A 25,550-nucleotide genomic window follows, 5' to 3' on the forward strand; every position below is an offset into this window, starting at 1 on the left:
CTGTCTTGGAGCTGGATCAGTTAGTAGCAGGGTGAGCACTGATTCTCCATGTTTAGATAAGCCAAATCGAATTCCACTATTGTGAACTTCCTAGGAGATTCTCAAAAGACCCTCAGAATGTTGCTGATGATGTGTTTGGCAGTGTATCACCAGGGGATTCAGAGATCCAGTAGATAGGTTGGTGCTAGCAGAGCTGTTGGAGTTAGAGATAGCATCATTCCAAGCTTGGGAAGCACTATCTGAGATGTTATCTTCAGGAACCAGGCCATCTTGTACTTGTAGTCCCTGTGCAGCAAGCCAAGCTTGAAAGTTGTAGAGATAAGGAGGTAGTTGTGGTGCCTGTGGTGGTGAGGCAGGCCACACTCCCCATCCATTGTGCTGATCCTGTTGCTGTGGAGCTTCATGAGCAGGAGGAGCCCCCTGGGGTTGAGCTCCATTTTGAACTAGCCAGTTATGCACTTGCTGTTGATACAGTTGCTCAGCAGTGAGCTCAGGGCCAAATTGAGGGTGTGGGTTGCCATTAGGAGGAGGTGGTTCCTCCCCAGCAGGGGGGACTTCAGGTAGTAGACCATTCCAGTCATTTCTATGCAAGATAGTAACTTGCACAGTCCAGCAGTCCCTAGCACCACCAAGTTGCCACACTACAAAGCTCTTTGGGATCAAGCGCATATTAAGGACTCTCACTCTGAGCAGAACAAATCTCCTATCCTGTCTCGGATTATACCAGGAAACCAAAGCACCAAACCCTCCTAGAGATTTCTGAATGTAGTACTATGTTTGATAGTCATAGGGAAACCCAAAATACATAATCCAAAGTTCAGGCCCAAAGGTGGAACTACGATGATTCAGAGCTTCATTATGAGGTACAAAAGTGATGAGGAGGTCCTCGTCCTCGAGCTCTAGGGGAGAAGCAATGGTGGTATCTCTCATGAATGCATCCGCAGAACCAAAAATCCCAATGCCCAATGGATGATCACATGATTCGGTGGTGAATAAGTGAGCTTCGTGCAGCAAACCTTCGATCTGAGTGCGGATGGCTTCGCGGTGATGTAGTGGAACATAGTGATTGGCCTCCGCAATCGACAAGAAGTCGTGGTTGAGGGGTGGAAACGGCCCAACCACCATCCCACTCCGCACGATTCGATCATCCGGGCCAGGTTCCACGGCGAAACCAGGCGGTAGGAACGACACTGGGTTCAGCGGGTAGTTCGCCATGGAAATGGAGGTGGTGAGCAGACGAGGCGACGGCAATGAGATAGGAGACAGAGGAGGGTGAGGCGGCCGAAGTCTCGGATGCGACAGGAGAGTGATGAGCGCTGTGGGGGGAGGCTAAGAATTCGAAGCGAGAGGGGTAGAAACGGAAATTTTAGGTACCCAAATCCATTTAGAGGATTTTTCTCGTTTAAAACAGGAATGTATCTTGTGCCCATATGCCCCACACCAGTCGCACCTGGTGTATCGACGGTGTTTACCTGAATATTGAACCAAGCGGGAAGCGGCAACTTTGGGTTGATTGCAATCACTAGTGCTACTTGCTCGAATAGTAGTCGTGTCAGTCGACATATTATGCTTAATAATCGCAGGACATGCAATCATTTTGTGATTAGGAGCTGAGCAGTTAATGCAAATTAGACGCAAGCAGTAGTCCCGTTTATTATGTCCCCATTGAAGGCATCTTGCGCATAAAAACGGCCAATTAATGGCTAATTCTGATATTTCGTCAGCAGAATATTGGGCTTGCGCTAAATCTGCCTTGTGTCGAGCCTCTAAAACCGGTGGCCACTCCGAAGATTGTGGCGCATATTTGATCGCAGATGTAAGGAAACATTGCGGTGGAGAAGGATATGGAACATTAATCCGAAACCGAAGACTGCCTAAAAGAAGGTAATTTTCCTGAGAGGCATATCCCGCGTCCTCCAAATCCGCTAGGGCAACGTAACTCTCCATTAAACGCATATGCGGACATGCTTCCGATGATGTCGGGGTGGTATTCAAACTTGCATGAGCCATGCTACGTGGAATGAGGTCAGGGAAAATTGCCTAAGATGCTGAAGCGTGACTCCCATGGCGATTGCAAGAGTTGATAGGATCAAACTTAACCGAATTCGGGGGGTAGCACGAACCCGAGGGAGAATCATTGATAATCTTTTTACCAAGAAAACTTAAATCACTCTTGATCGCCATGGACCTCCTAGACGAGATGTTGACTAGTTCCTCATCAGCATGCCAATGAGAATCAAAATGTACCATCTGCGCAAAGCGTCCCTTGAAGAGGTGAAAATGACAAACAAAATCTGGCCAAACTCTGTCTTTGAGCCCATAGATGAAGTGTCCCACTTTGTTGTTGGCAACACTAAACCGAAATGTTCTTGCTGAAATTTTTCAGATAGAGAAACCCAAACTTATTCCACCCAAACAACATTGGAGAGCAATGCCCACTGAATGCTCAGTCAAAGGGAAAGAGGCCGAGGAGAATGAAACCACCAAATAGAAAGCTTTGCCTGACCGGGGAGAAGAAAAATGCATCGTGGTGCCAAACTTGATCCTCACCTGCTTGGCCAGGGCTAACCCTGGTGAGAAATCCCAATGTAGGAGCCCTTCCATCATGATTAACAGGAGAAATCTTCATGGTTGGAAGGATTGGGGAGGCTGTGGGGTGGGAGGAGGTGGGAGGAGGAGGAGGGGGGGAGGGGAGAGCCATCAATGGGTTCTAACTCAGCAGGTGCAATCTCATCTTTAATTTCATCATATAGAGAATGGGGTATTGCACTAACACTAGCTCCCATATCACATAAACCATGGTAACAGTGATCTCCTATCTTAACAAAAACGACGGGCAGGCCAACTACAGGTTCGTGTTTGTCTTTCGCGTGAGGTTTAGCAATTCTAGCGGAGTCCTCATAGAATTTGATAACATGCCCATCTATGTCTTCGGCTAAGAGATCTTTGATAATAGAAACACTAGGTTCAACTCTAATTTCCTCAGGGGGTGCAAGTGGTCTAATGTAACCCCTACGTATCACAGTTGGAGATCTAGAATAATCCTTTATCCTAGCAGGGTATGGTGGTTTCTCAGTGTAAGCACAAGGAACAACAAGATCACTAAAAGCAATGACTTTCTCCTCAACTAGATTGGTTTTGTCTATGTTGCTTTCTACAGGAGGATGATATTTAAACCACTTCTCTTTGGGAAGATCAACATGAGCAACAAACGATTCACATTGAGAAGCTACTATCTCAGAGTCAAGTCCATACTTAGCGCTAAAATCTCTAGAAGTGTTTGTCTCAACAAAAGATTTAACGCAATCAAACTGGAAACTCATACCTGACTCCTTACCTTACTCCAGCTCCCAATCTTCAGAGTTGCATTTGATTCTCTCCAATAAATTCCACTTGTGATCAATATCCTTCTTCATAAAAGAACCGACACAAGAAGTGTCAAGCATGGTACGATCTTCATGAGAAAGCCGAGCATAAAAGTTTTGAGTGATGATTTCTCTCGAGAGTTCGTGATTGGGGCATGGATATAGCATTGATTTAAGCCTCCCCCAAGCTTGAGCTATGCTTTCCCTGTCACGAGGCCAAAAGTTATAAATAAAGTTCCGATCACGATGTACTAAATGCATATGATAGAACTTTTGATGAAATTCCAATTTCAACCGATTGTAGTCCCATGATCCAGTATCATCACATAGCATATACCATGTCAACGCCTTATCCTTCAAAGATAAAGGAAAGACTTTCTTCTTTACCTCATCCTCGGGCAAACCTGCAAGCTTAAATAAACCACAAACTTCATCTACAAAGATCAGATGCAAGTCTGGATGTGAAGATCCATCTCCTGTGAAAGGATTAGCCAGCAGTTTCTCAAGCATACCCGAAGGAATTTCATAAAAGATATTCTCAGTAGGTACCTCAGGTTGAGGAGCAACTCCTCGTGCTTACATTCGTGGTGAAGATACCCCGAACAAACTCCTCAAAGGAACACTTTCCATAATGACAAGTGACAATAAATTTCAGCACAGTATAAAAATGTTTCCTTACCAATTTCCACTTACCAACGGCGCTTCACTCCCCGACAACGGCGCCAGAAAAGAGTCTTGATGACCCAAAAGTATAGGGGATCAATCGTAGTCCTTTCGATAAGTAAGAGTGTCGAACCCAACGAGGAGCAGAAGGCGTTGATAAACGGATTTCAGCAAGGTAATATCTGCAAGCACTGAAAGTAGCGGTAACAAGTGATTGTGTAGCGAGGTGAAACATAGCAAGCAAAGAGTAAAAAGTAACAAGTAGTAGCAACGGTGCAGCGAGTGGCCCAATCCCTTTTGTAGCAAGGGACAAGCCTGAACAAAGTCTTATAGGAGGAAAAACGCTCCTGAGGACACACGGGAATTTCTGTCATGCTCGTTTCATCAAGTTCATATGATTCACGTTCGTTACTTTGGTAGTTTGATATGTGGGTGGACCGGCGCTTGGGTACTGCCCTTACTTGGACAAGCATCCCACTTATGATGAACCTCTCTCGCAAGATTCCGCAACTACAAAAGAAGAATTAAGACAAAGTCTAACCATAGCATTAAACTAGTGGATCCAAATCAGCCCCTCACGAAGCAACGCATAGACTGGGGTTTAAGCTTCTGTCACTCCAACAACCCATCATCTACTTACTACTTCCCAATGCCTTCCTCTAGGCCCAAATATGGTGAATTGTTATGTAGTCGACGTTCACATAACACCACTAGAGGAAAAGACAACATACAACATATCAAAATACCGAACGAATATCAAATTCACATGACTATTATCAGCATGACTTATCCCATGTCCTCAGGAATAAAAGTAACTACTCATAAAGCATAATCATAATCATGATCAGAGGTGTAATGAATAGCATCAAGGATCTGAACATAAACTCTTCCACCAAGTAATCCAACTAGCATCAATTACAAAGAGTAATCAACACTACTAGCAACCTTACAAGTACCAATCGGAGTTGCGAGACGAAGATTGGTTACAAGAGATGAACTAGGGATTGGAGAGGAGATGGTGCTGATGAAGATGTTGATGAAGATGCCTCCCCTCCGACGAGAGGAGTGTTGGTGATGACGATGGCGACGATTCCCCCCTCCGGGAGGGAAGTTGCCCCGGCAGGATCGTTCTGCTGGAGCTCTAGATTGGATCTGCTCAAGTTCCGCCTCGTGGCGGCGGCGAAACCACGAAAAAGCTCCTTCTTGATTTTTTTCTGGACCAGGACGCTTCATATAGCAAAAGAGGGAGGCTAGTGGGCCGTCAGGGAGCCCACAAGCCCCCACTCCGCCACCAGGGGGTGGCGGTGTCAGGGCTTGTGGCGCCCTGGCAGCCCCCCTCCGGTAGTTCTTTCGCCCAGTATTTTTTATATAATCCCAAAAAAATCCACGTAACTTTTCAGGGCATTTGGAGATGTGCAGAATAGTGGACTATGATTTGCTCCTTTTCCAGTCCAGAATTCCAGTTGCCTGAATTCTCCCTCTTCAAATAAACCTTGTAAAATAAGAGAGAAAAGGCATAAATATGGTACCACAAGTAATATAACAGCCCAAAAAGCAATAAATATCAACATGAAAGCATGATGCAAAATGGACATATCAGGAGGCGACGGCTGCCCGTCTTCGTGAGGCAGCTATTCAGGCAGTGGCTGCAGCACTCCTGTATAGCACCCAGTATGATTTTGGGTTTCGCCAGGACCCGCCTTGGGAGTAGACCAAGCTAGGCCAAAAGCCTAAGCTTGGGGGAGTACGTGTTCTCACCGACCTTATATTCATGCTTATGCTTTCACTTTGTTAGCCGGTGTTTACACTTTGTCACTGTATTATCCATGCTAGTTTATTTTCATTTTCTTGTTTTCTTGTTTTGTGTCCTTTTGAGAAAACCCAAAAAGATTTTCCTTTCTTCTTTTGCTTGTTCGGAGTTTTCCCGTGTAAATAGTTCTATTTTTCTTTGGGTCAAGGTAGAAGATATTGGTTACAATGTTTAGTGGGTCTTGCATGCATACCTATTTAGCTTTCAAAGAGCCATATTACTTTGTCTTCTCCTTTGTGTTTGCCTGAAGATTCAGCTTAGTCCAATGCACGAGCACTCTTATTATTGTTCACATCGTTCGATCGTGCAAGTGAAAGGCAATAATGATGTTATATGATGAAGTGACTGAGATTGGAAAGGCTGGTATGAACTCTATCTATTTTGTTTTTGTAAATATGACTAGCTTGTCGTCCCAGATTCAACTTTGTTGTGAGAGAAACATGTTTGCAATGATAACTTAGAGATCATACTTTCTGATGCCATGCTTAATTAGCTGAGAGCTTATAATGGTTTGTCTTGAATGCCAACATAGATTTTGAGATGACTATGATGTAGTATGATAGGATGGTATTCTCCTTTGAATGATTCAAGTGGCTTGACTTGGCGCATGTTCATGCATGTAGTTGAAACAAAATCAACATAGCCTCTATGATGTTCGTGTTCATGGTGATTTATATCCTGTTCATGTTTGCACTTCATGTTAGTCAAACTCATTGCATCTTGATGACTGTTGTCGCTCTCTAGTTGGTCTCTTCCCAGTCTTTTGTTGGAAATATGCCCTAGAGGCAATAAAAAATTAGTTATTATTATATTTATTAGTTCATGATAATTGTTTATTATCCATGCTATAATTGTATTGATTGGAAACACAATACTTGTGTGGATACATAGACAAAACACTGTCCCTAGTAAGCCTCTAGTTGACTAGCTCGTTGATCAAAGATGGTCAAGGTTTCCTGGCCATAGGCAAGTGTTGTCACTTGATAACGGGATCACATCATTAGGAGAATCATGTGATGGACTAGACCCAAACTAATAGACGTAGCATGTTGATCGTGTCATTTTGTTGCTACTGTTTTCTGCGTGTCAAGTATTTGTTCCTATGACCATGAGATCATATAACTCACGGACACCGGAGGAATGCTTTGTGTGTATCAAACGTCGCAACGTAACTGGGTGACTATAAAGATGCTCTACAGGTATCTCCGAAGGTGTTCGTTGAGTTAGTATAGATCGAGACTGGGATTTGTCACTCTGTGTGACGGAGAGGTATCTCGGGGCCCACTCGGTAATACAACATCACACACAAGCCTTGCAAGCAATGTAACTTAATGTAAGTTGCGGGATCTTGTATTACGGAACGAGTAAAGAGACTTGCCGGTAAACGAGATTGAAATAGGTATGCGGATACTAACGATCGAATCTCGGGCAAGTAACATACCGAAGGACAAAGGGAATGACATACGGGATTATATGAATCCTTGGCACTGAGGTTCAAACGATAAGATCTTCGTAGAATATCTAGGATCCAATATGGGCATCCAGGTCCCGCTATTGGATATTGACCGAGGAGTCTCTCGGGTCATGTCTACATAGTTCTCGAACCCGCAGGGTCTGCACACTTAAGGTTCGACGTTGTTTTATGCGTATTTGAGTTATATGGTTGGTTACCGAATGTTGTTCCGAGTCCCAGATGAGATCACGGACGTCACGAGGGTTTCCGGAATGGTCCGGAAACGAAGATTGATATATAGGATGACCTCATTTGGTTACCGGAAGGTTTTCGTGCATTACCGGAAAAGTTTCGGGCTCATCGGTAGTGTACCGGGAGTGCCGGGAGGGGTGCCGGGGACCATCGGGAGGGGTGTCACGCCCCAAGGGGTCTCATGGGCTATTGGAAGAGATAAACCAGCCCCTAGTGGGCTGGAATAAGTTCCCACTAAGGCCCATAAGGTTTGAGAAGGAAAAAACACAAGGTGGAAAGAGTTTCCAAGTGGGAAGGTGGAATCCTACTCCAAGTAGGATTGGAGTAGGACTCCTCCACCTCCAATTTCGGCCAAACCTTTAGGTTTTGAGGCTGCCTCTTCCCCTCCCTCCCACCTATATATACGAAGGTTTTAGGGCTGACTTGAGACGACTTTTCCACGGCAGCCCGACCACATACCTCCACGGTTTTTCCTCTAGATCGCGTTTCTGCGGAGCTCGGGCGGAGCCCTGCTGAGACAAGGTCATCACCAACCTCCGGAGCGCCGTCACGCTGCCGGAGAACTCTTCTACCTCTCCGCCTCTCTTGCTGGATCAAGAAGGCCGAGATCATCGTCGAGCTGTACGTGTGCTGAACGCGGAGGTGCCGTCCGTTCGGTACTAGATCGTGGGACTGATCGCGGGATTGTTCGCGGGGCGGATCGAGGGACGTGAGGACGTTCCACTACATCAACCGCGTTCACTAACGCTTCTGCTGTACGATCTACAAGGGTATGTAGATCACTCATCCCCTCTCGTAGATGGACATCACCATGATAGGTCTTCGTGCGCGTAGGAAATTTTTTGTTTCCCATGCGACGTTCCCCAACAGTGGCATCATGAGCTAGGTTCATGCGTAGATGTCTTCTCGAGTAGAACACAAAAGTTTTTGTGGGCGGTGATGTGCATTTTGCTGCCCTCCTTAGTCTTTTCTTGATTCCGCGGTATTGTTGGATTGAAGCGGCTTGGACCGACATTACTCGTACGCTTACGAGAGACTGGTTTCATCGCTACGAGTAACCCCGTTGCTCAAAGATGACTGGCAAGTGTCAGTTTCTCCAACTTTAGTTGAATCGGATTGGACCGAGGAGGTCCTTGGATGAGGTTAAATAGCAACTCATATATCTCCGTTGTGGTGTTTGCGTAAGTAAGATGCGATCCTACTAGATACCCATGGTCACCACGTAAAACATGCAACAACAAAATTAGAGGACGTCTAACTTGTTTTTGCAGGGTATGCTTGTGATGTGATATGGCCAACGATGTGATGTGATATATTGGATGTATGAGATGATCATGTTGTAATAGTTAATATCGACTTGCACGTCGATGGTACGGCAACCGGCAGGAGTCATAGGGTTGTCTTTATAACTAACGTTTGTGCTTGCAGATGCGTTTACTATTTTGCTAGGACGTAGCTTTAGTAGTAATAGCATGAGTAGCACGACAACCCCGATGGTGACACGTTGATGGAGATCATGATGATGGAGATCATGGTGTGACGCCGGTGACAAGAAGATCGTGCCGGTGCTTTGGTGATGGAGATCAAGAAGCACGTGATGATGGCCATATCATGTCACTTATGAATTGCATGTGATGTTAATCCTTTTATGCACCTTATTTTGCTTAGAACGACGGTAGCATTATGAGGTGATCTCTCACTAAAATTTCAAAACGAAATTGTGTTCTCCCCGACTGTGCACCGTTGCTACAGTTCGTCGTTTCAAGACACCACGTGATGATCAGGTGTGATAGACTCAACGTTCACATACAACGGGTGCAAAACAGTTGCGCACGCGGAACACTCGGGTTAAGCTTGACGAGCCTAGCATGTGCAGACATGGCCTCGGAACACATGAGACCGAAAGATCGAGCATGAATCGTATAGTTGATATGATTAGCATAGAGATGCTTACCACTGAAACTATTCTCGACTCACGTGATGATCGGACTTGAGATAGTGGATTTGGATCATGTACCACTCAAATGACTAGAGAGATGTACTTTTTGAGTGGGAGTTCTTAAGTAATATGATTAATTGAACTAATTGTCATGAACATAGTCTAATGGTCTTTGCGAATTACGATGTAGCTTGCGCTATAGCTCTACTATTTTTATATGTTCCTAGAGAAAATTTAGTTGAAAATTGATAGTAGCAAACTTTGCAGACTAAGTCTGTAAAACCGAGGATTGTCCTCGTTGCTGCGCAGAAGGCTTATGTCCTTAATGCACCACTCGGTGTGCTGCACCTCGAGCGTCATCTGTGGATGCTGTGAACATCCGACATATGCATTTCTGATGACTACACGATAGTTCAGTGCAAAATACTTAATGGCTTAGAAGCAAGGCGCCGAAAACGTTTTGAAACGTCACGGAACATAAGTGATGTTCTAAAGAGATGAAATTGTGATTTCATGCTTGTGCCCTTGTTAAGAGGTACAAGACCTCTGACAAGATTCTTTGTCCACAAAGTAAAGGAGAAAGGCTCAATCGTTGAGCGTGTGCTCAGATTGTCTGAGTACGACAATCACTTGAATCAAGTGGGAGTTAATCTTCCAGATGAGATAATGATGGTTCTCCAAAGTCACTGCCACCAAGGTGTGAGAGCTTCGTGATGAACTATAACATATCAAGGATAGATACAATGATCCTTGAGCGATTCGCGATGTTTGACACTGCGAAAGTAGAAATCAGAAGGAGCATCAATAGTTGATGGTTAGTAAAACCACTAAGTTTCAAGAAAGGCGAGGGCTAGAAGGGATACTTCGTGAAACGGCAAAACAGTTGCTGCGCTAATGAAGAGACCCAAGATTAAACCCAAACCCGAGACTAAGTGCTTCTGTAATGAGGGGAACAGTCACTAAGGCGGAGCAACTCTAGATACTTGGTAGATAAGTGGGCTGGCAAAAGTCGAAAGAAATATATTTGATATACATGATGTTGATGTGTACTTTACTAGTACTCCTAGTATCATAAGGGTATTGGATACCGGTTCGGTTGCTAAGTGATTAGTAACACGAAATGAAAGCTACGACATAAATGGAGACTAGCTAAAGGTGAGGTGACGATACGTGTTGGAAGTATTTCCAAGGTTGATATGATCAAACGTCGCACGCTCCCTCTACCATCGGGATTGGTGTTAAACCTAAATAATCGTTATTTGGTGCTTGCGTTAAGCATGAACATGATTGGATCGTGTTTATTGCAATACGATTATTCATTTAAAGAGAATAATGGTTACTCTATTTTGCTTGAATAATCACCTTCAATGGTTTATTGAATCTCGATCGTAGTGTTACACATGTTCATGATATTGGTGCCAAAAGATACGAGTTAATGATGATAGTACCACTTACTTGTGGCACTGCCGCTTGAGTCATGTTAGTATAAATTGCATGAAGAGGCTCCATGCTGATGGATCTTTGTACTCACCTGATTTCGAATCACTAGTGACATGCAAACCATACCACATGAGCAAGGCCTTGTTTTCATTGAGATGAAATAAGATAGTAACTTGTTGGAAGTGATACATTTTGATGTATGCAGTCCAATGGGTACTGAGGCACGCAGTGGATATCATTATGTTCTTACTTCACTGACGATTTGAGTAGATACAGTAGTATTTACTTAATGAATCACAAGTCTGAAATGTTGAAAAGTTCAAATCCGTTTCAGAGTGAAGTTCGTCGTAACAAGAGGATAAACTGTCTACGATATGATCATAGAAATGAATATCTGAGTTACGAGTTTTGGTACGCAGTTAAGACAATGTGGAAATTGTTTCACAGTTCATGCCACCTAGAACATCATAGTGTGATGATGTGTCTGAATGTCATAGCCACGCACTATTTGGTATGGTGCATACTATGATGTCTCTTATCGAATTACCACTATCGTTTATGGGTTATGCATCAGAGACAACCGCACTCACTTTAAATAGGGCACCGCGTATTTCCGTTGAGATGACACAGTATAGACTGAGGTTTAGAGAAATTTAAACTGTCGTTTCTTGAAAGTTTGGGGCTTCGACACTTATGTGAAAAAGTTTCAGTCTGATAAGCTCGAACCCAAAGCACATAAATGCTTCTTCATAGGGTATCCAAAACAGTTGGGTACATCTCCTATCTCAGATCCGAAAGCAAAGTGTTTGTTTCTAGAAACGGATCCTTTCTCGAGGAAAGGTTTCTCTCGAAAGAATTGAGTGGGAGGGTAGTAGAACTTGATGAGGTTACTGAACCATCACTTCAACCAGTGTGTAGCAGGGCGCAGGAAGTTGTTCCTGTGGCGCCTACACCAATTGAAGTGGAAGCTGATGATGGTGATCATTGAGCTTTGAATCAAGTTACTACAAACCTCGTAGGTCGACAAGGTCGCGTACTGCTGCAGAGTAGTACGGTAACCCTGTCTTGGAGGTCATGTTGTTGAGCAACAGTGAACCTACGAGTTATGGAGAAAGCGATGGTGGGCCCAGATTCCGACAAATGGCTGGAAGCCATGAAATCCGAGAGAGGATCCATGGATGAAAACAAAGTGTAGACTTTGTAAGAATTACTTGATGGTCATAGGACTATTGAGTAAAGATGGATCTTTAAAAGAAGACAGACGATGATGGTGATAAGTCACTATTAAGAAAAGCTCGACTTGTCGCAAAGATGATTTCGATAAGATCAAACAGTTGACTATGATGAGACTTTCTCACTCGTAGCGATGCTAAAAGTCTGTTAGAATTATGTTAGTTGTTGATGCATTATTTATGAAATATTGCACGTAGGATGTCAAAACATTGTTTTCTCGACGGTTTCCTTGAGCAAACATTGTATGTGATACAACCAGAAGGTTTTGTCGATCCTAAAGATACTAGCAAGTATGCAAGCTCCAGTGATCCTTCAATGGACTGGTGCAAGCATCTCGGAGTTGGAATATACACTTTGATGAGATGATCAAAGATTTTGGGTTTGTACAAGGTTTATGAGAAACTTGTATTTCCAAAGAAGTGAGTGGGAGCACTATAGAATTTCTGATAGGTATATGTGGTTGACATATTGTGGATCAGAAGTAATGTAGAATTTCTGTAAAGCATACAAGGTTGTTTGAAAGAAGTTTTCAAAGGAGTACCTGGATTACGCTACTTGAACGTTGAGCATCAAAGATCTATGGAGATTGATCGAAAGCGCTTAATAGAAGTTTCAACAAGATGCATGCCTTGACAAGTTTTTGAAAGAGTTCAAAATAGACCAGCAAAGAAGGAGTTCTTGGTTGCGTTGTGAGGTGTGAATTTGAGTAAGACTCAAAACCCGACCACGGCAGAATAAAGAGAATAGACGAAGGTCGTCTTCTATGCCTTAGCCGTAGAATCTAAAGTATGTCATGCTGTGTACCGCACCTGAAGTGTGCCTTGACTCAAAGTATGTTGAGAGGTACAAAGAGTGATCCATGATTGAGTCACTAGCAGCGGTCGAAATTTATCCTTAGTAACTAATGGACTAAGGAATTTTTCTCGATTATGGAGGTGGTTAAAGAGTTTGTCGTAAAGGGTTACGTCAATGCAAGCTTTGACACTAATCCGGATAACTATGAGTAGTGAAACGGATTCGTATAGTAGAGCAGATATTTGGAGCATTTCCGAATAGCACGTAGTAGCAGCATCTATAAGATGACATAAAGATTTGAAAAGAACGCACGAATCTGAAAGTTTCAGAACCTTTGACTAAAACCTCTCTCACGAGCAAGACGTGATCAGACCCCATAACTATATGGGTGTTGGATTCGTTGGAATCACATGGTGATGTGAACTAGATTATTGACTCTAGTGCAAGTGGGAGACTGTTGGAAATATGCCCTAGAGGCAATAATAAATTAGTTATTATTATATTTCTTAGTTCATGGTAATCGTTTATTATCCATGCTATAATTGTATTGATTGTAAACACAATACTTGTGTGGATACATAGACAAAACACTGTCCCTAGTAAGCCTCTAGTTGACTAGCTCGTTGATCAAAGATGGTCAAGGTTTCCTGGCCATAGGCAAGTGTTGTCACTTGATAACGGGATCACATCATTAGGAGAATCATGTGATGGACTAGACCCAAACTAATAGACGTAGCATGTTGATCGTGTCATTTTGTTGCTACTGTTTTCTGCGTGTCAAGTATTTGTTCCTATGACCATGAGATCATATAACTCACGGACACCGGAGGAATGCTTTGTGTGTATCAAACGTCGCAACGTAACTGGGTGACTATAAAGATGCTCTACAGGTATCTCCGAAGGTGTTCGTTGAGTTAGTATAGATCGAGACTGGGATTTGTCACTCTGTGTGACGGAGAGGTATCTCGGGGCCCACTCGGTAATACAACATCACACACAAGCCTTGCAAGCAATGTAACTTAATGTAAGTTGCGGGATCTTGTATTACGGAACGAGTAAAGAGACTTGCCGGTAAACGAGATTGAAATAGGTATGCGGATACTAACGATCGAATCTCGGGCAAGTAACATACCGAAGGACAAAGGGAATGACATACGGGATTATATGAATCCTTGGCACTGAGGTTCAAACGATAAGATCTTCGTAGAATATCTAGGATCCAATATGGGCATCCAGGTCCCGCTATTGGATATTGACCGAGGAGTCTCTCGGGTCATGTCTACATAGTTCTCGAACCCGCAGGGTCTGCACACTTAAGGTTCGACGTTGTTTTATGCGTATTTGAGTTATATGGTTGGTTACCGAATGTTGTTCCGAGTCCCAGATGAGATCACGGACGTCACGAGGGTTTCCGGAATGGTCCGGAAACGAAGATTGATATATAGGATGACCTCATTTGGTTACCGGAAGGTTTTCGTGCATTACCGGAAAAGTTTCGGGCTCATCGGTAGTGTACCGGGAGTGCCGGGAGGGGTGCCGGGGACCATCGGGAGGGGTGTCACGCCCCAAGGGGTCTCATGGGCTATTGGAAGAGATAAACCAGCCCCTAGTGGGCTGGAATAAGTTCCCACTAAGGCCCATAAGGTTTGAGAAGGAAAAAACACAAGGTGGAAAGAGTTTCCAAGTGGGAAGGTGGAATCCTACTCCAAGTAGGATTGGAGTAGGACTCCTCCACCTCCAATTTCGGCCAAACCTTTAGGTTTTGAGGCTGCCTCTTCCCCTCCCTCCCACCTATATATACGGAGGTTTTAGGGCTGATTTTGAGACGACTTTTCCACGGCAGCCCGACCACATACCTCCACGGTTTTTCCTCTAGATCGCGTTTCTGCGGAGCTCGGGCGGAGCCCTGCTGAGACAAGGTCATCACCAACCTCCGGAGCGCCGTCACGCTGCCGGAGAACTCTTCTACCTCTCCGCCTCTCTTGCTGGATCAAGAAGGCCGAGATCATTGTCGAGCTGTACGTGTGCTGAACGCGGAGGTGCCGTCCGTTCGGTACTAGATCGTGGGACTGATCGCGGGATTGTTCGCGGGGCGGATCGAGGGACGCGAGGACGTTCCACTACATCAACCGCGTTCACTAACGCTTCTGCTGTACGATCTACAAGGGTACGTAGATCACTCATCCCCTCTCGTAGATGGACATCACCATGATAGGTCTTCGTGCGCGTAGGAATTTTTTTGTTTCCCATGCGACGTTCCCCAACATCTTTTGGTAGCCTTCACTTGTTCTAAGAGGAATACTGCTTGTGCATCCAATTCCATAAACCCAAAAGTTTTTCCATGAGAGTCCACCATACCTACCTATTTGCGGTATCTACCTGCCGTTCCAAGTAAATTTGCATGTGCCATTCTCTAAACCTTCAAGAAATAATCTGTTTTGCATGCCCGAACCGCTCATGTGGTGACAGGGGGCTATTGATATCTTCCATGTTAGGAGTGTTATCCTCGACATGTGTTTATTCACTGTCATTCACGAGAAAGGGGCCGGTAATTGGAATGCCCAGTTCCACGCTTAAATCGAAAACATAACTCTAAAACAAGACTTCCCCCGGATTGATGTTAGTATGGACGGTACCTGAGGATTCGGCTCGCCGTGGAGTGTGATTCATTGGTGGTGGGGGATTTAAAACTTTACTTTTCTGTTTGGGAACCGCCTATAGCATGAGTAGCATGGAAGATATTGAGAACTCTTGATCATTGCATTGACAATGAAAGCATGCCACCCGAAATTATTATCTCTGTTTTCAAAGCTTGAGCTCTGGCACCTCTGCAAATCAATGCTTCCCTCTACGAAGGGCCTCTCTATTTATTTTCCTGTTGAGTCATCCTCTTCTTGTATAAGCACCAATTAGAGAGAACCTCTGTCATTTTTATGGTTTGCTTTTGATTGATATTGAGTATGACTATGACTGGATCTTCCTTGCTATGAATTATAATGTTTAGTCAGCCCTTGATCTTTGAAAGTGCTCTGCATTTAAGTTTTACGGTCTCAGAAAGAGCTAGCGAGATACCACCTATTCATATTGCTTCATGCTTGTTTTGACTGAATTGTTGGTATCTGAAACTCATTATTATTTGCTCGCTAGCTGATTATGCCATTGATATTAGTTTACCGTGAGACCTTTGTGTCACTTGCTTATGTGTTTAACTTATGATCTTGCTGAAATTCTGGTTATGATTTAGACATAGTTGCAACAACAAGATCAAACAGAGTTTGTCAAAGTTTTTCTTTCTCTTTCAGTTTGTCAACTGAGTTGCTTGAGGACAAGCAAGGTTTTAAGCTTGGGGGAGTTGATACGTCTCCATCGTATCTACTTTTCCAGACTCTTTTGCCCTTGTTTTGGACTCTAATTTGCATGATTTGAATGGAACTAACCTGGAGTGACGATGTTTTCAGCAGAATTGCCTTGGTGTTCCTGTAACGTCCTGAAAATTTACGGAGAATATTTCTGGAAAATATGAAAAATACCTGCACAAAGATCCACCGGAGGGGGTGGGCGAGTGGGCCACAAGCCCTGTAGCCGCCGCCCCCTGGTGGCGGCTACCAAGCTTGTGGGGCCCAAGTGGCTCTGCTGCCCCCAAACTTAGCTCTATAAATTCACTTTCGTCCCAGAAAAATCAAGAGAGAAGTTTTCGTCGCGTTTGCGATACGGAGGCGCCGCCACATCCTGTTCTTCATCTGGAGGGCAGATCTGGAGTCCGTTTTGGGCTCCGGAGAGGGGAAATCGTCGCCATCGTCATCATCAACCTTCTTCCCTCTCCAATTCCATGAAGCTCTTCATCGTTCGTGAGTAATCTATTCGTAGGCTCGCTGGGCGGTGATGAGTAGGATGAGATCTATCATGTAATCGAGTTAGTTTTGACGGGGATTGATCCCTAGTATCCACTATGTTCTGAGATTGATGTTGCTACTACTTTCCCATGCTTAATGCTTGTCACTAGGGTCCGAGTGCCATGATTTCAGATCTAAAATTATTATGTTGTCACCAATATATGTGTGTTTTAGAACTGATCTTGCAAGTTGTAGTTACCTACTATGTGTTATGATCCGGCAACCCAGGAATGACAATAACCGGAACCACTCCCGGTGATGACCATAGTTTGAGGAGTTCATGTGTTCACCAAGTGCTAATGCGTTGTTCCAGTTCTTTATTAAAAGGAGAACCTTAATATCCTGTAGTTTCCTTTTGGACCCCGCTGCCACGGGAGGGATGGACAATAGATGTCATGCAAGTTCTTTTCCCTAAGCACGTATAACGACACACGAAATGCATGCCTACATCACATTGACGAACGGGAGCTAGCCACATATCTCTCCGTGTTATAACTGTTGCATGATGAATATCATCCAAACAAATCACTGACCCATTGCCTACGAGTTTGTCCTACTGCTGCTATTACTTGTCTTGCTCTGCTACTGTTACTACTGTTGCTACTTGCTACTGTTGCTACTTGCTACTGCTGTCACTATTGATGTTCCTTGCCACTGCTGTTACTCGTTACACTGCTGCTACCTGCTACAATACTTTTTCTCACGCCGTTGACAGGAAAGAATATTTTCCGTCCACGGTCTACTTCTGGCGCCATTGATACAACCGTTAGGAATAGTCTACCGTCAACATATCGTTTGTGGCATCGTTGTTATCGTACTACTTTGCTGCTGATACCTTGCTTGCAGATACTAATCTTTCAGGTGTGGTTGAATCTGGCACATTCAGCTGCTAATACTTGAGAATATTCTTCCACTTCTTGACGGGCGAACCAACAAATTTGGGTTGAATACTCAACCGCGAAAATTGCCGCGAACCCACGCGCTGGTGGGCCATTGCAAGACAATTGCTAATTGTTGAGCAACTGGGAGCAGTTCTGGCTCCGTTGCCGTGGAGGCATCAAGTCAGGAACACGTCAACAACGTTTGTCTAGTGCCGTTGCCGGGGACTGCTAGCAGTGTCTCAAAATGACAAATTGTCACAATGGTGCACAGTCGGGGAGAACACAATTTTATCTTAAAATTTTAGTGATGGATCACCTTATAATGCTACCGTCGTCCTAAGAAAAATAAGGTGTATAATGGGATTAACATCACATGCAAATCATAAGTGACATGATATGGCTATGAACTTGTGCTTCTTGATCTCGATCACCAAAGCACCGACATGATCTCCATCGTCACCGGCGCCACACCATGGTCTCCATCATTGTGTTGCCATCGAGGTAGTCGCACTAACTATGTTGTTACTACTAAAGCTACTACTAGCGATAAAGCAAAGCATCACCAAGTGCAAAAAAATTAAAGAAAACCATATGGCTCCAGCCGGTTGCTGTAGCATCAACGTGCAACTCAATATTTCACTATTACAACATGATCATCTCATACATCTAATATATCATATCATGTCTTTGGCCATATCACATCACGTGCATCTTCTTCTTCTATCTATTAATAAAAGCACGAGAGAGCAGATCCAAATCACAATCTCAACCGTCTAATCACTTAATCAAGGGTCTAAAAACGTCGTTAATGGAACTAGACAGTTTTCGTTAACGCTAATCGCACATCCTCCACATCGTCTCGCGGTCAATCCCGGCCGCAACCTCCCGCGGTCTCTCCCCGCTCGTCACGCTCGCCCGCCTCCCCCGCAGGACGCCGCGCCTCCCCCGGTCGCCTCGCCTCCCCCCGCTCGCCAGGACACCGCGCCTCCACCCGGTCGCCTCGCCTCCCCCCGCTCGCCAGGCCGCCGCGCCGCGCTGCTCGCCGCGCTCGCCCCTCCTCCACCCGGTCGCCTCGCCTCCCCCCGTTCGCCAGGCCGCCGCGCCGCGCCGCTCGCCGCGCTCGCCCCGCCTCCCCCCTCTCACCTCACCTTCCCCCGCTCGCCAGGCCGCCGCGCCGTGCCGCTCACCGCGCTCGCCCCGCCTCCCCCACTCGTCGCGCAGGACGCCGCGTCGCGTCACTCGTCGCGCTCGCCCCACCCCGCCACGGCCGATGCTCCGGCGAGCGAGCAGCCGCCTCCTCCCGGAGATCCCTCGCCGCACGGCCCCGCACCGCCGCGCCCACACGGCCAGCGCGGCGCTGCAATGGCTCGACGACGAGCTCACGACGCTCGCCCGACCACCACCCGTGCCCGGGCCCGGGGTTGACGCGCACGCGTGCGCCAGGCTCCTGCAGGGCTGTGTGGCGCGCGGCGACGCCCAGGGCGGCCGTGCTGTGCACAGCCACGTCCTGCGGGGCGGCGGCCTGGACCTCTTCTGCGCCAACGTCCTGCTCAACCTCTACGGCTCTACGCCAAGCTCGGCCCCTTCGCCGGCGCGTGCAGGGTGTTCGACGGCTTGCCGGAGCGGAACACGGTGTCCTTTGTCACGCTCCTCCAGGCCCACGCGCTGCGCGGGGAGTACGAGCCCGCCGCGGCGCTGTTCCGGAGGCTGCGGCTGGAGGGCCACGAGGTGAACCAGTTCGTGCTCACCTCGAGCTGCTGGACTGTCATGCGCGGGTCTCCGCCCGCTGCTCGGCCATCGACCCACGTCTAGCCGCCCCTGTCGCCTATCCTAATGTGGCGAAAGCAAATATCTGCGGCAACAGCTCGAACATGAACTGCTCGCACCTACGCGAACGTCAGGTATCGAACATAGCACATGAGCGTTCCTGCTGTTTTCCTTCAGCTATATCTTCTTCCTGTTCAGAACAGGAATATGATCATATTACTGTTGGTGAACACTGAATGGATGCGATGCAATCTCTCTTGTGGTGTGGGGATATCTATGCTCCTACTTCTTGTGAATTTATTCTAAAGCTGAAGGTTCGTCCTTTCTTTTTCCAGTTCCAGTTCAAGTAGGCTACCCAACAACTGTTTGTATCAATGCCTGAATGAAAAAACTTTATGCTCCTTTTTGGCTTTCCATTTAAATCTCGTTATCTATCCCGTGGAGTATTAACCCATCATAAGCAATTTAGTATGGTAATACATTATACAACACCATTAGCTTCGTATGCAGTTCGATTTTTTCATAAAGATAAGTACTGAAACCACAAGTTTGTTTATTAGGATGAAGTATTATATCTAATTTACTACTTTTTGTATGATGCATCATGCATGGATAATGTGCTCAGGTATTTGGAGATCATGAGGATCATATGATTACATGCAGGGGACTGAGCGAAGAGAGGATTAGTGATCCATACCTGCATATACATGCAACGACATTCAGAGATGGTATGTATAATCATATGGTCTATTTATTTGATCATGTATAAAAGATAGCAAAATCTCATAAAACATTAAGAGCGGAAAGCATATATTAGATCATGTCTTGATATACTATTCAAGAGAGGAAGCAATTAAACCTGTAGAAACCGTGAATGAAAAATATCATATTCCTAACTTATGTATACCGTGTATCACTTAATCATATGTTTGATTGATTTAGCCGCATTGTCACCTGGTTAATGGAAAGTGGTTCATGGAAACTCCTTAATAGTGAGTCGAAGAAACCTTGTCGTATGGGCATCAGATTGACCTTGTTGTGGCCCTATGATACACGTCTGTTTCACTCGAAGCCGGGCCTAAGAGTACGTCAATGGTCGTTGCCTGCCTCACGCCGAGCTCGCTTTGTAATTGACTAGGCATAGGTCATTATGATCAGGTAGACACCGCGGCCACCATGGCTTAACGCGGGAAGGGGGATAAATAGGGCCTAGAATGGGAACAACTATGTAGGTGGTATAGACGACTATTTAAAACATTTTCTGTGACATCGAGTGAGGGCAGCTGTTTTGAAGTAGGCTAAAATGTGACTTACAATAAGTTAGAGAGCAACACAATAAGAAAGCTAACTGATAATTACCTCAGCCCCAACTCTTACCTACCAAATAAGGTAGAAATCCTTAAAATGTTTATACCATTCATGAAAAAAACAATCAATAGATACAAAATGAGTGATCTAAATGATGGAAAACAAAATGAATGCCAATTATTAGAAAAATTAGGGCATATAAAATATAACTCTGATGACAAAGGCCACAGTAAAATCTGAATGTATAACACATATGAACAACACCTCCAGAGAATAACTGCACACAAATGGAGCTTTATTATATCTCATGAGCCCAAAACATGTGGACTTTGACACCCTTGTCTCCTGGTATCGTATCATGCACGAAGTAGGTTAGGCAGATAAAGGTTAGAGGTAACAATACAATTTTGAGCCAGCAAATAGAGTAATCTGAATTTCTATAAGGACCTGATGACTTGTTGCACATCAAAAATTTAGAAACTTGAGAAATAGAAATGGGTTACTATACTTGGAGAGATATCTTGGTCTATCATGGTTCTTTGTATGGCAAGCGATAGCAAGATCCTGCAATAAGAAATGGAGAAATAAACATAGGTTAGAGATGATAAATTTAGGTCTATTAGTGGGCATAAGGATGAGCTTACCAAATAAGTACAAAATAGATATAAGAAGTGCAGGATAATAGAACATGAGAAGACTGAACTAAAAGTAGTTTAAAAAATCAAAAGCAGAAACCAGTAAGCCACAAAATAATTAAGAAAGGCATCACAAAAAACACTTAATAATGGCGTTGATAAATAAACTGAGATTGCACTAAGACAAACAAACACTTCTGTAGAAAAAACACTATTTTGCCTTGTAGATGAAACATTGCCTGTCGCCTGAAATTTAACAACCCATAAATGTTATGCTTCCTTTAAGCTTGTCTGAAAAGAACATAACATTTCTGTATGCTAGCTATTGTACCTTATTCTTCATTGCTAGCAACTTTTCAGAGTTCGAGGGCAAATCATGCTGCAGAATCCCCTGGAATATTCAAAACAGACAGCTCAACATTGGGCACCTAAAATATCCAACTCAAAGAAATACACGTCCATCATGCATGTTTTGTAAATATTGAACCAGGACGCTAGCTTCTACAGGTGTGTTAGAAACCTTAAACCAACCTATTTTGCGCCATATTTTTTTTCCTGATTTTAGTTCAGTTCTTCAGTTTAGTCAAACTTGTTTTTGTACAGTACCATGTTTGGTTGTCATGATAAAATCTACCTTGTTTGGTTCAAAAATAATAATTTGTGACTTCGCTTGATTGCACAGATGGCATCAAACTTATTATCATTCAGAGAACACTAATTGTCATTTTACCGAAGTATTCAAATGCCCCCTGCATAGTGTTCATTTTACTCCAGTTTAGCGCATAGAACCTTTCCTTATGATTGTTATTTTCTCTGAATCGCTAGAGCAGAAGGTACAGTAATTACTTGATTATATAAGATGACGTTGTGGTATATTTTCCAGAATAATAGATTACTCTAAGTGCATTATCACATAACTTTTCATCTACGAGAAGTGTGTTCTGGTAGAAGTTGGTGTGGAAGTTTTTGATGTATGTATTTTTTATTTTTAACAATGCCATAGCAAGTAAATATCTTTCTTTCTGATGAACATATACCATCCATTTTGAGACCAATCTTGCACCCTTGCCTATTCCAGTTTCACCATCATTTTCCTATTGTGTTACCGCAAGACACTGGATTACAGTTTTGGAGATAATACCTGCATTTTGTTTATACCGAGGATTATATGAGCTTAGCCAGTATGCTATTAGGGCTTCAGAAACAGGAAATCCTGGCATGCGATGGAGTGATCTAAAGGACCGTACAAATGGAATGAGGGATGTGATGATCATTATTATTGTTGAGTGGTTAGTTTTGCTTCACGTTGCATGTTATTTTGACTATGTTGCTTCAGTTGGAAAACAGCTCTGGTCTCATTTCCATCACCAAACGTCTCCTAAAGAAGAACCCCACGTGGAGAAGGATAACTGTTAACGAAGTTGCCGATAATGATGTCCATGTAGAAATGGACAAGCTAGACATTATCAAAGAAGTAAGTTATTATATTACAGTTCATCACTCCTGCATACAATTCAAATTTTCACCTGATATCTGTGACTACGTTGTTGTGTGTGATGATCTCAAGAAAGTATATCATGGAAAGGATGGTAACCCTGATAAGTATGATGTTCGAGGTCTATCACTTGCTTTACCGTATGGAGAGTGTTTGGGTATTCTTGGTCCTAATGGAGCTGGCAAGAGCTCTTTTTTTAGCATGGTTCGTCACCCTTAATTGACTTGCTATATCCTAACTGTGTTACAATGTACATGTGGAAGACATCAAGTCCTTTCTATCCAAACTTACATTTTTTGAACACATTAATTCTAATTTTATTATCTTGTCCATGCTGATTCTTTCATTTGCAATATTCTTTATTATTCATCTGTACTGTGGTTCAGTTTAACCATCTTTCTTCATGATTAAATTACTAACTCCTTTTCAAAGTTCTGAGTTGCATACTATCATTGGTTAGTTGTGGTGTCTTAATCCTATTGTGACATTCATCCTTCTTGCTGATGCTTGACAGATGATTGGGTTTTCAAAGCCAACATGAGGGAATGCTTTTGTACAGGATTTCAGCATACATACTGACATGGAAAACATATATAACAACATGGGGGTTTGCCCGCAGAATCAATAGGATATGCACTTCTTTGTTTCAAAATAATTTCTCAGTAATTTTTGTCAAGTTCATGTTAAATTCCTTCTGATCTTACATTACGTTGTCTCTATTTTGGGATGCAGTATGCTATGGGAGATGCTGACTGGGAGGGAACATCTCCAGTTCTATGGTCGACTGAAGATTCTGAGTGGCTCTGCTTTGGACTTTGTAAGTTACAACAGTTCACTAATTACATAGTGCATTAGCATAATCTCTAAGGTGAATCCGATATATGTTCTAGATGAAAAGGCGGTGTATGCTCTTTTGAGACTTAAATTTCTCTACTTACCTTAGATTTACCATGTAAGATATGTAACAATACCTTTTTGTTCTATGGAGTTACAAAGAAACCTGAAAAAGACTTACTGAAATGAAAATGATTTCTGATTTGACATCTGATGGCAATGATTTCTAGGCCATCGAAGAATCCTTAGGAACTGTAAATTTACTTCTTGGTGGTGCTGCTGACAAGCAAGTCAGGAAGTACAGCGGTGGCATGAAGAGGCGTCTTAGCATCGCCATCTTGCTGATTGGAGATGCAGAAGTATAGCTTTCGACGTCATCTTTATTTTCTTCAGTCACCAGGTGATCCATGCTCATACTTTTATAAATGTGTCTCAGGTAGTGTACATGGACGACCCAGTACTGGACTAGATCCAGCTTCAAGGAAGAGTCTCTAGACTGCTGTGACGCAAGCAAAGCAAGATAGAGGAATCATTCTTACTAACGTGCAACTAAGAAACATTTGATAGAGATAGTTTGTAGCATTACATTGAGTACTTAACATTTGATAGACATTCCTAATTCTGAATGGAGTGAAACTAAGAAACTTTGGTCTAAAAGCTGAAACTACTTTTTTTGTTCCACCTCCTTTGGAGTATGGTTTCACATTTGTACATTGGATTATTTGGGCTGTGTTGACAATGACCTTATTTTCGTTGACATTCAGGATGACAGAAATAATTTGTCTGTATTTCACCATTCCAATCTTTTGTACAACATGTGGATTATAAATAATCTTGGTAATAAGTATCAAGTATCAACCACCTGTCTTATTTTCACTTCAATGTTATTGGGATTTGCCTTCGGTAATACACATTACCGGCAACTTGAAGTATCACTGCTTTATTTCATTGCGGAACGACCATTCTTTGGCTTGCGAGCCGGTCATCGCCTTCATGGCTGGAGGCAAGAGCAACATATTTTGGTATCAAGCACAAGAGCCGGTGCTTTTTGCACAATGGGAAGGCCACCAAGATAACGACACAGAGGGTGAACGCCGTTGAAGCGAAGGAAGGTCGCCACCATCCAAATTACCGAGCAAGAGTGCCCAGTTCGAGTGTTCATGTGTTGCATAGTCGAGTGGTGAGAGATCATTCCATTTGCATACCGCATACCAGTGCTGATTGATTCTCATTCTTTTTTCTTGTCCCATGTACTATTCTTTTTATATAATTATTAATTAAAAGTGGTGCAAACACTATTTAAATGATGCAATATTACTAAATTCTTGTTTAATTGTTGGTATGCTCAGTTCATTTATATTGTTACCAAAGCTAATATGAAAATGGGGTGCTTTGGTACATCCTTGAACACAGATATGAAGAAGTTAGGGGCTTGGTTTAAAGCAAAAGCAAAAAATGGCTGAAGTAGTATCATGCTATAGTGTGCAATAGTGTACAGCCTTCAAAAGACTCCAGGATGAAGATATTCAGTCACCGAACTTGAAAATTATCATAACAAATGTGCAATGAACCTACATCACCTGCCCTAGATGATCCTGCTACCACTCTTGGAATTAAGCTTTTATTTTTTGCCGTGTCTTGAAGAAACTTAACAAATACTTCCCATTGGCCATTGCAACATTTTTCTGTATAGCGAATTTGGCACCTCAGAGTGATATTTACCTTGAGTACTAATTCAACTGTATGCGTGATAAAAAATATTTGAGTAGCGTGAGTACATATTTTCC

General features: G+C 43.7%; 1 protein-coding gene across 1 annotated transcript; it reads left to right on the top strand.

Annotated features, from left to right (window-relative positions):
* Positions 1-1,213: 1,213 nt before the first annotated feature.
* On the top strand, positions 1,214-24,420 carry LOC123450358 (serine/arginine repetitive matrix protein 1-like). The gene is made up of 9 exons (XM_045127654.1): positions 1,214-1,228; positions 18,543-19,625; positions 19,800-19,805; positions 20,117-20,219; positions 22,771-22,908; positions 23,002-23,133; positions 23,444-23,746; positions 23,994-24,122; positions 24,200-24,420. Exons 1-5 carry the CDS (start codon positions 1,214-1,216, stop codon positions 22,848-22,850), a joined length of 1,287 nt encoding a protein of 428 aa, XP_044983589.1. The 3' UTR covers positions 22,851-22,908; positions 23,002-23,133; positions 23,444-23,746; positions 23,994-24,122; positions 24,200-24,420.
* Positions 24,421-25,550: the final 1,130 nt, after the last annotated feature.

The sequence above is a fragment of the Hordeum vulgare genome, chromosome 4H (genome assembly GCF_904849725.1).
Source record: "Hordeum vulgare subsp. vulgare chromosome 4H, MorexV3_pseudomolecules_assembly, whole genome shotgun sequence".
NCBI classification, from domain to species: Eukaryota; Viridiplantae; Streptophyta; class Magnoliopsida; order Poales; family Poaceae; genus Hordeum; species Hordeum vulgare.